This window comes from Acipenser ruthenus, chromosome 20 (genome assembly GCF_902713425.1).
Source record: "Acipenser ruthenus chromosome 20, fAciRut3.2 maternal haplotype, whole genome shotgun sequence".
NCBI lineage: Eukaryota > Metazoa > Chordata > Actinopteri > Acipenseriformes > Acipenseridae > Acipenser > Acipenser ruthenus.
The window spans coordinates 17,157,858-17,173,110 of NC_081208.1; the positions used below are offsets into that span (position 1 = coordinate 17,157,858).

A 15,253-nucleotide genomic window follows, 5' to 3' on the forward strand; every position below is an offset into this window, starting at 1 on the left:
TGTATATTTTGGTGATTCTTTTTTTTATGATGGACTTTTTTTTTCATCTTGTTGTAGATGCATCGCTCGTACTTTGATGACGAGGTCAATGTACAGGACCAAACTCAGCCTTTAGGTTTGTTGTGTGATGAAAGTAACAACACCAACTGTGTATGCTTTGCTGTGGTGCAAAACTACAGTGGACATTTTTACAAAGTATTAAATCAGCCCCCTAACTACAGCCCATTAAGAACCACAGGGGGCAAGCGAGAATTTCATTGTGAAGCATCACATAGTTGTTTTTCTGTTTGACCTTTATCCTTTTTAAAAGCATTTAGAAGGAGCAGCGTATCACAGTGGAGTAGGTATGCCTTTTGTCTCATGTAGGCATTCACTTCAATTCAGGCCACTAAGATTTCAGTTTACAAAAGCTCTCTTATTTTGAAAACTCAGTGTTGGCAGGTATGGTAGTATGTGCGTTTACTGTAAACTACACTGTACTACACATTCGATGGCGTGATTGCAGGTGTTGCCATTTTTTTTTGTCTGCTGCACATTTTCCTGAAGCAGAGAGGGCCTCCACGTAGTATTACAAAAAAAAGAAAAACACTTTCTCGACTGAACCCCAGTACCTGCCTTCCTGCTAAAACTCGGCCCCAATAAAACATTCCGATTTGGTAGAGGTAAAGTCACTCAGTATATGTTCCTTTCTGATTGGCTGTTCAGAGCCAAGACGGGCGTGAAAGGCAAGCCCCTATTAACCCCGCCTGTCCGTTGACAGTACCGACAACGATTGGTTTACACGACGTATTGATTTCATCTAGGCACACCCAACCCTCGCTCAGAGTGGTCCCAGTTCTTGTCAATCTAGATCTCTGCTCTACGAATGATCAAGTGTATAGTATGAGGAGGCGGGATAGGTGTCAAATTATTGTTGTTTTGCCGTCCGACATTTTGGGAGGCTGAAAGAAAAAAAAAATCAACATAGCTTAGGCTGTATCGAAAGGTAAGATGATGTTATTTATTATTTGCATGTAGTATCTATGTTTTTTTTTTTGTGTTCCATATAGATTTTTTTATTCAGACAATTCGTTTTCACTTTTCTGTACCCAACGTACCAGACAGTACGACTACGACTACGACTACTATTATTATTACTACTACTACGACTACGACTACTACTACGACTACTACTACTAATAATACTAATAATAATACTAATAATAATAATGATATTCAACTCAAACACATATAGTGCAAAACCATCTACAATATTGAAACCCTTTTTTAAATTGTTTATATTATTATAAATGATCTATTGTGTGGTCAGTAAATTACAACAGCTTTTGTTTTGTGCTTGACATTATTATTATTATTATTATTATTATTATTATTATTATTATTATTATTAAAAAATAGGCTTTATTTGATATGCATTTCTTACACCAACACGTCACAAATCTACATACAGTGTATGCTGTTATTTTATAAAATAAATCCTGAATCACATAATGTATTACCGCATATAAAATCATTTATTTAAATGATATTTATGTAAAAAATACGCGATGTAATTAATATGTTGTTTATTTTCGCGTTGGCATTAGATTGCGTCATGAAAGGGTCGTTATGTTCTCAATGTATATTCGAACCGTCACGTTGCTGAATGTGTCCTATGACTGGAGTTGCGGTATGTTGTCAACAAATCGCAGTCTAACTTGTTTACCGCTATATGCAGCGATACAAAAGTAGTTTTATATATGCATACTGCTCACATTATTGAAATAATATATGTTCGTTTGAGTGTTATGGGGGCATATTAAAATAACACAGACAAATAAAACGTTTCGCCAGCCAGTGCAAATATAGAACCTTATCAGAAAGAACTCCGACCTTGTCACTTGTCAGACTGTTTACCTTCTCTTACGAAAGGTAGTTTCCAGCTTCCTCCCCCTGAAACCTGCTCGTCAGGACATGTGTGTACTGTGAGCCCGACAGAATAGACCCGCTTCTGCTATGACAAATTGAGAAGATACCCTCTCTCCCTCCCCCTCCTCATCTCCCACGCCCTCTCCTTTCTCTCTCTCACAGCTTACTCAAGACCATAATGAACTGGCAGTACAAGCGCAGCCTGCCTTTCGAGGTGCGGAGAGCAGAGGGGGAGAAAATACGAGCTAAGTACCCGGACAAAATCCCAGTGAGTGTTTGTTTTTGCATCAGATACAGGATCTAAGGAACGCCTCAGTTATATATGAGCAGCCCTGTCCTGGCATGCAGCGGGACTCTGTTGTATGTGGTGGAATACACTATCGGTGCTCAGCTCTCTGTATTGCTGGTGCGCTCAGTACATCACAGTTCTGTTTAATTACAGCATTGTTAGAAACTCGGTCTAGCCCTGCACCCAGCTCTGGCTGATTTAGTCAATTTATCCGATCATTTAAAAAATATTATTGTACTGTAGTGGGTTCTGAAACCCAGGGCTGGGTGCAGGCTAGTGGGCACTTCTCACCATGTAAACGGTAGTCTTCTATTTTGAATGTGTTCACATAGGCATTGACCTGTGTACAGGGCATTACAGAGAGGCTAATTTAACACTGTAAAACAAATTCTCAGCTGGTACACTGATCGGGTACAAATATGTTGTCTCTATCTCTTTAGATCATAGTGGAAAAGGCACCAAAATCCCGTGTTGCAGAATTGGACAAAAAGAAATACTTAGTGCCATCCGATTTAACAGGTAACAAGTTCCCATTGATCATTATAAGTTCTTCCCTGAGTAGGTTTAGTAGGAGGGGAACAGCAAAAGAAAGGAGCCTATTCCCACTGCAGCACCCTGGCAGTGCCGGTAAGCTCTGTGCTTTATTGCTTTGGCAGTGCAACGTATTGGACTTCATGCAAGGCTGAATACATTTCAGAATTTCAGGTTGTCTTTTCCGAATTCATTTTACTAGGAATACAGGCTTTAAGACATTGATTGAAAGCTTGGGGTCTGAACGTTTGTTAACTAACGTGCCTAGTTTCTTTTGTTAGTGGCACAGCTACTGGCACAGCTAGTGGAAGTGACTGGCGATGGAGTGATTTCATGAACCCTGTAATGCCTACTCTGTCTCTGTTTGTCTCAGTGGGTCAGTTCTGTTTCCTGATTCGGAAGAGGATAGAGCTGCGAGCTGAAGAGGCTCTCTTCTTCTTTGTCAATAACGTGCTGCCTCCCTCCAGCGCTACCATGGGACAAGTGTACGAGGTCAGTGTAGAGACACAAAATGAGACGCACAGAAGTCTATGGGGCTGCAGTGTGGAGTATTGGTTAGGGCTCTGGACTCTTGACGGGAGGGTCGTGGGTTCAATCCCAGGTGGGGACACTGCTGCTGTACCCTTGAGCAAGGTACTTTACCTAGATTGCTCCAGTAAAAACCCAACTGTATAAATGGGTAATTGTATATAAAAATAATGTGATGTCTTGTAACAGTTGTAAGTGGCCCTGGATAAGGGCGTCTGCTAAGAAATAAATAACAATAATAATAATATGAGGTTTGTATAGAGGGACACACACACACAAGTCTCTAAGGTCTGTGTAGACTCCTGTGATGTAATATTGTACTAATAATGCATTTCTCAGTCGCTGCTCCTTCAAAATGAAAGTGCATTGAAATACTTGTTTGAATTCTGAAATAATTTTCCACCTATGCTGTGTTTCTCAACAGTGGATAAGTATCTCCTCTCTTTTTCTCTCTTTCAGGAACACCACGAGGAAGACTTCTTCCTGTACCTCGCCTACAGCAACGAGAGCGTGTATGGATAGAGAGACAGGGAGAGAGGCAGAGAGAATGGGATGTAACGCACAGATTTGTGCCCAGTAAAGATAATTAAGAAATGAAAATCTGCAAGTCCATTACTCCATATCGCTGGTAATCTCAGTATAGTATAGTACAGCACAGTTCACCCCATTATGCAGCAATATTTGATTACAGCAAGGTTAGAAACTCAAACTAGCCCTGCACCCAGTCCTGGGGGGTTTCCTGTGAAAGTATTGAAAAAGTGATGCAGCCAGTTATTTCACACAGTATACAGGGGGCCACCAGTGTCAGGGAGCAGCAGTCTAAAAGGCCCCTCCTTTCTTTTAGTTTTGACCTCATTCATGAGGAAGAAGGTGGAGCGCTGCACTCTGACACTGCTGGTAAACTATTTGCTTTATTGAACCAAATATTAATTAGTTGAAAATGAAAGTATAAAACACATCTTTTGCTGGAATCAAACATATTTAGGACTTCATGAAACATAACTGCATGTCTTTCAGCTTTACCTCCACAATTGAGAAACCTGATCCCTAACTCAACACACAGTATTTAAAACATTCTGTCCTGTACACAGGGCTATGCTGGTGTGACCACACTATGTAAAACACTACTCAGCGTGTCTAGAAGTTCAGATCTGAAGGCACTGCCTGTGTGCTGGGTAGAGCCTCGCTGTACTGTCCTGTACGCTGTGTAACACTATACAACCTGGTAGAACTACAGAAACGATCCAACATGTCAATGGAAAGTTCATATATAGAGTCTCTCTGTGCTTTTTCTTTATACAGTAAGATGCTGGCATGACCTAACTGTAACACACTAAAACTACAGCAGCTACCCAGCATGTAAAGTTTTACAACCACATAATTAGGGGATTAAAAAAAAAAACATTGGGAGTTAAACCTGATCTCTTCATTACTGATGTGAAGCTATTTTAAAAAGTATACTTTCTAAACAATGATCAGGGTCCTTTTGTTTAAAAAAAAACAACACTTTATATACATGGAAAAGCTGATTTGATGGCAGTATTTGTTAAAGTGCTAACCAGTGTTTTAACATTGTCTTACCTCTCAGTATTCACCCCTTCTATTAATGCTGAAAATCTTTTTTTTTTTTTTTTCTGTTAATTCAGGAAAAGCAGATCCTTCAAAAACAACGCTCTCTAGCAAACTGCTGCATCCTGGTATTTTAGCTGTAGGTCACATGTCTTGATTGCAGCGAGCCCATTGGTGTCTTTTCACTACAACACTTGGGAAGTGATTGTGTACCAGGAAGCAGCAGCAACTTTGCATCTATCACATTGTCTTTGAGATCTGTCTGTTCCAAGTGATAATGTTGCCAGTGCTAATACAAGATTGATTTGGTAATAAAAGGACAGACATTTAATTTTAAAGAGGATATGTTTAGCACTCCTTTAAATGAAATGTCACCTTGTTTTTTGATACATTTTTCTCCCAGCGGAAAAGTGAATTGAGCTCTCTCTGTCTCTCCCCTGCATTTTCATGAGTTCAGTTTCACACTGAAACTCGAGCTGTTTACTTGGGGTGGGTTTTTTTTGTTTTTTTGTTTTTTTGAAAAACGTTAATAAAAAAATAAAAAATAAAAAATAAAATGTCGTAATATATGAAAGAAATCAGACAAGGTGCTGTGTTTGTTTTTCTTACATTCGAGTCAATATTTGTTCACATTATCTCCACAAGGGACACAAATACTCATATGCAGTGAGTAGTCAATTGCGGTTCTTTTGCAATGTAAAAAGTTACTGGGAAAGGTGAAACTTTTATTCTAGTGTAGTTTAGCCTTCAGCCTGCTTTACCAGAAAGAAAAAAATAAACACCTTGTTGACAGCCCAATTTGTTCTTTTTTACTGCAATATAATTCCATTGTCTCTTGGCACTACATTCTGCCACTTTAGTCTTTTGTGCACTCTGCTGTAACAGAAGGGTAGGCCTTGTTGACAGTCCAGTTGGTTTTCATGGCTGAGTTTGGGCAGGGTTTGTGGTCTCAGAGGATGGAGTAATCAGATGGTAAGGGAAAGCCCGCCTCCCTCAGGTATTGGATCATGTTGATTGGCTCTGGCACTCGAAGGACCGTCCTGTCGTCACCATGCTTCTCTCCTGATTGAAGCCTGCGAGAAAGCTCAGCCAATGAGGGACGGTCTGACGCTTTCCACTGGCAACAAGCTTTCATGATGTTATACCTGGGGAGAGGGAGGGGGCATCTGTCAGTATATTTCTTGACTGTGGAGCATTCTTTTATTATGAAATAATAAGCTTTGATTTCCTTGAACAAGAAATGCAAAACAGACAAACGCACACTCACAAATACACTCCAACTCAAACAGACAGACACACAAACAGGCAGACTCACAGCGCTGTTTTGCAGTTGGGAGGTCTCTTCAATGTGTAGCCCCTCTGCAGTTGCTGCAGAAGCTCTTCAGGGGGGATTTCAGGAAACGGGGCATCGCCTACAAATACAACAAAAGGGATCCACTCAATCAAACGGGGTAAAAGCCACTGAGACAATCAGAGACAGGAAAAGCAGCAGGGGCGGGATTGCTAGGTGAGAGCTTACCTACCTAAAGTCACCATCTCATACAGCATGATCCCAAACGACCACCTGAAAAGAACAATGCACAGGTTATGACTCCCAAACACAATCACCGAGCATTATGGGCAGCAGTGTGGAGTAGTGGTTAGGGCTCTGGACTCTTGACCGGAGGGTCATGGGTTCAATCCCCGGTGGAGGACACTGCTGTTGTACCCTTGAGCAAGGAACTTTACCTAGATTGCTCCAGTAAAAACCCAGCTGTATAAATGGGTAATTGTATGTAAAAATAATATGATATCTTGTAACAATTGTAAGTCGCCCTGGGCGTCTGCTAAGAAATAAATAATAATAATAATAATAATAATAATAATAATTATCAATGGCGTTTTGTCACCACCTATTGGCAACTGACAAGTCTCCAAAACAGAATCACAGTGGATTGCAAAGGGACAGTTGCTGCCCCCATTGGCTATGATGCAGAACTGCACTCACAGATTCCCTACACTGCAACCACACAGAGCACTACAGAGCTACTGCACTCACACGTCACTGCTGGGAGTTGTGGGTCTCCTGGCCAGTCTTTCGGGGGCGTGCCACTTTCTAAACCACACCCCCTCTCCTGCAGGCACCACCCCATTGCTGTGGGTCCTGTAGGCAGTGCCCAATCCACCCAGCTTCGCTGTCAGCCCTTCTCCAATCAGCACGCTGCGAGCCGCCACATCACCATGGAGATAGCGCTTCCCATGCAGATACTCCTGAAACAGCCAATCACAGAGCATGAGGGGGGGGGGGGGGTCAGAACACACACAGCGAAAAATAAGTTAAAAATAGATCACCTGTGACAAGCTATAACTATGGAAGAGTGGATGTGTGGTCCTTATACCTGCTGCACAGGGAGAGTGAATCTACAGTGTGGGACCAGGCCATGTCCTGTTCAGAGATATTCAGAAGCAGCCTGCACTTCTTAAAGTACAGTACATAGAGATAGAGGTGACATTTAAACAGGTTTGTTTCACCCCTCCCGCACCTTTGTGTGCATTTTGCAATCATTCAGAGGGGTAACCAGTTCTGCTGGTTTAATATTGAGATCTCTATCAAGTCTTGCTTGCAGGCCTGTGGGGGTTTCCTGCATTTTAGTTTTTCTTCCTGGTTCTTGAAAAATCATGCGATTCTATACTCCATCTGCTTTTATGCATACCATGAAACAATACATAAATACTACTGCTTCTACAGGCATGGAAATCCTATTGCATACAGCTTCACTTATTCTAGGTTTTACTATGAGCCTGATTAGCCACAGTGTATAGGTAACAAGCTCAGGTATCTTATTATTATTATTATTATTATTATTATTATTATTATTATTATTATTATTATTATTATTATTATTAATTTATTTTGTTACAATTGTAACAATTGTTACATTATTGTTACATAGACTTACAATTGTTACATTATTTTTACATACAATTACCCATTTATACAGTTGGGTTTTTACTGGAGCAATCTAGGTAAAGTACCTTGCTCAAGGGTACAACAGCAGTGTCCCCCACTGGGGATTGAACCCACAACCCTCCGGTCAAGAGTCCAGAGCCCTAACCACTACTCCACACTGCTGCCTGTATTAAACTCATAGTAAAACCAGGAATGTCTCAAACTGCTGTGCAATGGGAGTCTTATTTCCACCCCTGTACTACTACTACTACTACTACTACTACTACTACTACTACTAATAATAATAATAATAATAATAATAATAATAATAATAATAATAATAATAATAATAATAACAACACAGTAGTGTCCCAGCTTTAACTCCAAGCCATTTCTAAGATGTTCAGTTGTAATTTCCTGGTAATTGTTTTCTGAGTGCTGTGCTCTACTCACCAGTCCACTGGCCACGTCTCGTGCAATTCTGAACACACCCTTCTCTGTGAGATCACAGGGGACGCCCTGATCCATCCGCAGCACATCCTGAAACAAAACACAAAGGAGAGCTGAACACAGCAGAGCAGAGCAACAAACCTTCATCCGTCCCCCCATCCCCCCCTCTCCTCTCTCTTCTCACTCATCAGTCAGCACCTCCTCAGGAATCCCAGCAGACCCCCACCCCCTCCCTCCCCCCCCTCCCCTGTCACTCTCTCTCACCCTCCTGCACCTCCACAAGAAGCCCAGCTCCCCTCTCCCTCCCCTCCTCTCCCCTCACTCACCCTCCTGCACCTCCACAGGAAGCCCAGCAGGTCCCTGTGCCGCAGCTCCTCAGTGATGATGAGAAGGGGAGTTCCCTGGCTGCACACCCCCAAGGTCTCCACCAGGTGGGGGTGTTTCCCCAGCTCTACCTCAAAGCGAGCACGTCCCAGGAACTCCAGAACCTCAGCGGGGCTGGCCGACTCTGAGGAGAGAGGGAGAGGGAGAAAGAGACAGGGAAAAGAAAGGGGGGTAAGAGAGGGGTTGAGAGAGGAGATGAGAGAGAGATAGGGAAAAAAGAACACTCACATCCCGATACTGTAGCTATATATATATATTATTATTATTATTATTATTTATTTCTTAGCAGACGCCCTTATCCAGGGCGACTTACAATTGTTACAACATATCACATTATACATTATTTCACATTATACAGATATCACATTATTTTTACATACAATTACCCATTTATACAGTTGGGTTTTTACTGGAGCAATCTAGGTAAAGTACCTTGCTCAAGGGTACAACAGCAGTGTCCCCCACTGGGGATTGAACCCACAACCCTCCGGTCAAGAGTCCAGAGCCCTAACCACTACTCCACACTGCTGCCCTATATATATACACTAACACAGACAGGCAGACTCACCATTCAGGGCTCTCACGATCACTGCTCTGCTCCCTGTTGGCTGGGAGGGGGTAGCAAAGAGACCTCGTTGCAGAGTGACATTGGCGCCCTCCTGTGAGAATCCCGGGTACAGCAGGGGCAGCTGGGCGGGGAGCGGCTCGAGCACGCGTGGGATGAGCTCTCGGGGGATCTCTGGAGGCTGAGCGCTCAGGGCGATGTACTCATTCTCCCGAGGGGGGTGTGAGATGGGGGCTGGAGGGAGAGAGAGAGAGGGGGAAGGTATAAGCGAGAGGGAGAGTGAGGGGTTGAATTAGATAACACACACGAATATGCAATGATACAATTATAGTCTTCGATGTACTAGCACAAGCAAAACAAAACACACACACAAGCACTATGATACACACACACTGAGAATACAGGCTGGTTCACTGAAAACACAGCTAGAGATGGGAAACCATGGCAACCCAGGCGACAAGTCACAGACAGACACAACCACACAAGAGCAAGCAGATAGACAGACAGACAGACAGATTCATGTGTTGGCATGGTTGACACGATCTACATAAATAACAGCCATAGGCAGACTCTCAAAGGAGGCTGTTATCTTCTCTCTCTCTCTCTCTAACTCTCTCTCTCTCTCTCTCTCTCTCTCTCTCTCTCTCTCTCTCTCTCTCTCTCTCTCTCTCTCTCTCTCTCTCTCTCTTGTACCTGTGATCCCAGGGAAGGCACTCTTCTTCTTGTCCCCCAGAGGGCGCTGGCAGGTTGGTGGGCAGAACCTCATGACCAGGATGAAGAGGAAGATGAAGATGAAGCCGGCCACCAGCAGCACTGGGATCACAATCACCTCGACCTCGTAGACACGCACCTCTGAGGAGAGAGACAGAGACCACACAATCAGAAGAGTGATGAATTAACACACTCACACTCACACACACACACACACACAGACAATCACAACTGCCCTGGAATAAACACACACAGATCAACCTTTGCATTTCCCTTTAATGTTTATTAATATGCTTTACCACAGTCCACACCTCTCTGTGCTTTACCATGCTTTCACTGTGCTGTATTACACTTGCTGTGCATTTACTGTGAGAAACTTTTGTAAGGGTGTTTTCTAACAGCACTGGAGTAAACAACAAGCACACGCACACACACACACACTCACACACACACACACACACACACATACACAAATATGTAAGAGAGACAGGTACATCATTATATAAAATAATACAACATCACCTATCAAACAGAAGAAATAAAAATGTTAATGAAGCAACAGTTCCAAAAAATGTAACACGAATAACCTACACTATGTAGTTTCAGAAGAAAGAAAATGCATTCTATAAACTAGCGCTGACAGCGTTTCTCAGGTCATTCAGGTAAGTGCTTCAATTCGTCATATTGTTTCAAACTAGTGAAGCTCGTACATTCTCCAATCAAAGCGACATCTTGTTTCAGGTCTGCCGATAGTAGACTTAGTTCAATCAGGGAAACAAAGGAAATCCACTGTGTCAAGTTTACACAGCAGTTAACCTGTTTACAATTGCCTATGATACACACACACAGCACTGGCAAGAACCAGGGAAGGACACACACAAATATACGTAAATATTTTCACTTGTAATAATTCCCATGAAAATATATTGCTACAGTCCTTGTAAAAATAAACATTCATAATTATTTATAGTATTTTGTATTGTTTTCACTACAGAATAGCTTTAGGCTGAAGTCAAGGTGCGGCTGGATTTAAGCCCTGTATAATCTTTGTCCTTCAGAATCATTCGCATGTATTTGAAGAGAATTAGCATTTTAGCATTTTAGAATTTTTGCTAATCAATGTGTTACTTCAGTAGCCTCTGTCTGACTTTAAACACCCAGGTTAAAGACTGCAAATCTGTATTTGTGTAATCTTTATCTGTAAACCCCAGCCCGATCATGTGCTGCTGCATTGTTATCATGGATCAGAGTTCAGGTTTCAACATGTTGCTTCTCCCTCCGGTCTCTGCTGTTCAGCTCAGCTGCCTAACTTATCGTATGTGGAGATGAAAGCTGCTCACACAATCCAGTACAGAGCCGTGCTGAGTGGGCCTGACTCTGTTTCAGCTGCTTGACTGTACAGCTGTTCAGTTCTTTCTTAGCTTGTTCTATTTCTCAGTGGTTTTGATTTTACTCACCACACAGAGTGTCTCCCGGTTTACACTCATCGTCTGAAGAAACATATTTCACTTCCTGTTCTGTGGAAATAAACAGTGACATTAATAAAGACGTCTGGCAGTAACAAACTCACACACACACACACACAAACACAAACACACAGACGTGCACGCCAGACACATACACACACACACACACACACACACACACACACACACACAGAGTAACAAACACAGACACGCATAGATACACCAGATGCAGACACAGACAGACACAAACAAGACTCAGACACACACTGCATTGCATTGGGCAGGCTGGTTTCAATCTCTTATGCAGGTTAAATCACCAAATTCACACAGACAGGCACTCAGACAGCTGCTAGCATCACAGACAGTGCAAGCAGGTAGCTGCTTTTCACCATCCTGAAAACATATATTGTTTTTAAAACACTAATAAAGTCACCAGAAATTAAAAGATACAAATACAAAAATGCAACATACTATCATAAAGTCGTGTGAAATGTGCCTTAGTTTCATTGTGCCAGTACCAGTTCCAATACAACCACACTGAAACACAACCACATTTCTTAACAGGGAAGTTATTTTTGTGTAACAGTGAAAGCCAGGGATCTAAGCTGTTCAAACACTGCTACACAGTCACACCCAAACACACAAGCAGTTAAACCGGTTGGTTTGGTGTGTGACATTATGGCACAGTGTCAGAAAAACACCTTGGCTTACAAGACTATCAGGGATAAAGGGCATGCATGACAGTTCATTATATCACAAGATTCTGATACTCTTTATAGTGTGCACTAAAGAGCGTCCAAACCAAGATTCGCTAGATATGGCAAATCCTCTGTCCCTGTTTCTTATTCAAGACTACTGTCTGTCTCCTCACTAATATAAACTAATAGAAGTGACTCTGTCCCTTTCCCTGTCTCTTATGCTACAAGTAGGTCAGATCTGAATTCTAAATTAACAAGCAATGTAATGGATTCAATTAAATGATTCCATGTTTAACAGGTTGTTAGCCTACAAGGTGTTGAGTATGTTACCAGTATGCAAAAAGGTACGAGGAGATCTCATTTCTTTTCCATTTCTGTTTTGCTTCCTTGAGCGGAAACAGAGCTCGCTGTATATATGGCGTTCCTGTCATAACCCCCCACTGCTGCAAGTAGAAGCAGGATCTCTGTCTGTCTGACTGTTTAGTTCACATGAGAGTGACAGAAAGCTTCAAGGAGGGAGGATGCTTGTGTGTCTGATGAAGTTCAGACAGAATCCAAACTGTGCAGGAATGTAGTAAACATTCACCCAGGAATCAGACTGTGTCAAACTGGACAAGGGTTGAGGGGCTCTGTCTAAAGCTCTCAAATGTGTCGTCCTGTTTCACTACTGAAACTGTGACACAGGCAGGTGAATGAAAAAGAGATAACATTTCCATAGACAGATAGGTAAGACAGACAGATCGATAGATAGATAGATAGATATATAGATAGCTAGCTAGATAGATAGATAGATAGACTTTGATCAAATAGAGCTGTTGATCTGCGGGGTACGGTACATACAGGACAGACAGAGACAGACAATACCTTGCTTTTGATCCACACTGCTTCCTTTGGAGACAAACAGAGCCAGTAAGATCCAAACCATCTTCATTTTTAAAACAATGTATCATTTCCTTCAACAGACATTACTCAGTTCTGTCTTTCTTCCTCTTTCTCACAAATGCGTATTTGTTTATTTTCTTGGTGCGTCCCCTAAACTGTCACACTGTGTGTCCTCCTTTCTTACCTACTGTACCGAACTACCTGCCAGCATTCCCCTCGCTCCTCCCCTGCCTCCTCCCATGATCTTACCTGCTGTACTGAACTACCTGCCAGCATTCCCCTCGCTCCTCCCCTGCCTCCTCCCATGATCTTACCTGCTGTACTGAACTACCTGCCAGCATTCCCCTCGCTCCTCCCCTGCCTCCTCCCATGACTGGAAGAACTCGAAAAACATCAACCTGACTGAGGCACACCTCCCTCCCCACCCCCACTGACAGAAACACAGACACACACACTGACACACACACACACACTGCCTCTCTCACACTTGCTCAGCTCCGTTCAACTGCATTTAAACAGGACTTCATCAGCCTGACAGAGACACACCCCCTTCACCACCCCCACCCCCACTGACAGAAACACAGACACACACACACACCCACACACTGACAGAAACACACATGCACACCCCCCACACACACACCCACACACTGTCAGAAGCACATACGCACACCCCCACACACACACTGACAGACACACACACCCACACACTAACAGACACACAGACGCACACCCCCCCCACCCCCCACACACACACATTGACAGACACACACACACACCACACCCCACACACACACAAACTGACAGACAGACAGGCTGGCCGTGCAACAGCTGGCACAGGGTCGAAAACCAGACTCTTCTGGGCCTCTTGGGGTTCACTAGGAGAACTGATGCTTTCTCTAACCAGACTTTTTTGAGAAAAGCCGTGAGAGGTGGCAAAGGCAGGAAAGCGTACAAAAACGCTTTGGGCCATTCGTGCGCTAAGGCATCTACGCCGAGTGGACTGCCTAAGCATAGAGGCGAAGAGATTGACCTGCACCTTCCTGAACCGTTCCCAAATGCGCTCCACTATCTGAGGGTGGAGTCGCCACTCTGACAGATGCGGGCCACTCCTGGAGAGGAGGTCCACTGCCCAGTTCACTGCTCCTGGAATGTGCATTGTCCATAGGGACAGCAAGTTCCTCTGAGCCCACTGCAATAGCCTGAAGGCCATGCGATGCAACCCCAGGGACCGTAGGCCACTCTGGTGGTTGACATACGCCACCACTGTCATGTTGTCCGTCCAGATCAACACATGTGTACTGCTCAGCACTGGGAAAAAGTGGTGGAGAGCAAGGGATACCGCTTGCAACTCCAGCATATTTATGTGCAGGGATGTCCAGCGGTCCGGCCAGGATCCGTGTACTCCTCTGCCTTCCCAGACCGCTCCTCAACCCAAGTCGGAGGTGTCTATCGTCACCACTTGGCGGTTCAACACTACTCCCATTCGCACACCTTCGCACAGGTGAGAGGTCATCCTCCACCAGCGTAGGGCTGCCGAATACACGTGAGACACCGTCAGCCGACGGTGTCTGTCGCATTTGGTATTGAGGTGGAACGCATTGAGCCACGCTTGTAGCGGGCGCATAAGCAGACCCAGCTGAATGGCCAATATGGCTGCACCCATCAGACCTAATAGTTTCTGGCACATTAGTAGGGTGACCTGCAATCCCTGTTGAAACACAGAGATGCAACCCTGGATAGCTGCAACTCTGTCGTCTGACAGGTATGTGCGCATCGTACTGGAGTCCAGCTGGAGCCCCAGGAACGTAGTGCACTGTACCAGTGTCAGCCGACTCTTTGCATCGTTGATGGTGAGGCCCAGCCTCGCCAGATGCTCTGTCACGACCGCCGTGCCCTCTCGCGACTGGGAACAGATCAACAAGTCGTTGAGATAGTTTATTACTCTGATCCCCTGCAGCATGTCCCAGAAGTGCTGAAACCAAGCTGGACAATGAGGGGACACTGGCTTCCGAGGCTACCTCAAAGCCAGGTTCTTGCTCAGCAGGGGTCTCGCCCACCTGCATGTCAGAGGAGAAGGAGGCCTCATCCCCAGAGGCTGTTATGGAGAGCGTGTCCTCTTGCGCCAGCTGGGATGCCTCTTCCCATCCACCCTGAACTCTCCTGGGGGAGAGGGGGTATGGCAATTGGGGCTGCAACAAGGCCTGGACAGGGGCATGGGCCGTCGGCACCTGTTTAGCCAAGAGCCCTAGGACCTGGGCCATCTGGGCCTTGAGGTCCATAATGTCCCTTGCCTGCTTGGAACGCTTCACCCTTCTCGCTTGCGGAGATGGGGAGCGACTG

General features: G+C 44.1%; 2 protein-coding genes across 2 annotated transcripts; one reads left to right on the forward strand and one right to left on the reverse strand.

Annotated features, from left to right (window-relative positions):
- The first annotated feature begins 845 nt into the window (after positions 1–845).
- LOC117425285 (gamma-aminobutyric acid receptor-associated protein-like) lies at positions 846–5,336 on the forward strand. The gene is made up of 5 exons (XM_034042113.3): positions 846–985; positions 2,071–2,176; positions 2,638–2,716; positions 3,102–3,220; positions 3,716–5,336. Exons 2-5 carry the CDS (start codon positions 2,087–2,089, stop codon positions 3,776–3,778), a joined length of 351 nt encoding a protein of 116 aa, XP_033898004.1. The 5' UTR covers positions 846–985; positions 2,071–2,086; the 3' UTR covers positions 3,779–5,336.
- LOC117425201 (tyrosine-protein kinase STYK1-like) lies at positions 4,847–13,126 on the reverse strand. Its single transcript, XM_058994055.1, has 10 exons — positions 12,893–13,126; positions 11,322–11,381; positions 9,847–10,005; positions 9,157–9,387; positions 8,531–8,712; positions 8,208–8,294; positions 6,864–7,075; positions 6,349–6,389; positions 6,141–6,237; positions 4,847–5,970 (listed from the first exon to the last, which is right to left on the reverse strand). The coding sequence occupies exons 1-10, from the start codon at positions 12,957–12,959 to the stop codon at positions 5,775–5,777; spliced, it is 1,332 nt and encodes a 443-aa protein (XP_058850038.1). The 5' UTR covers positions 12,960–13,126; the 3' UTR covers positions 4,847–5,774.
- Between the last annotated feature and the right edge of the window lie 2,127 nt (positions 13,127–15,253).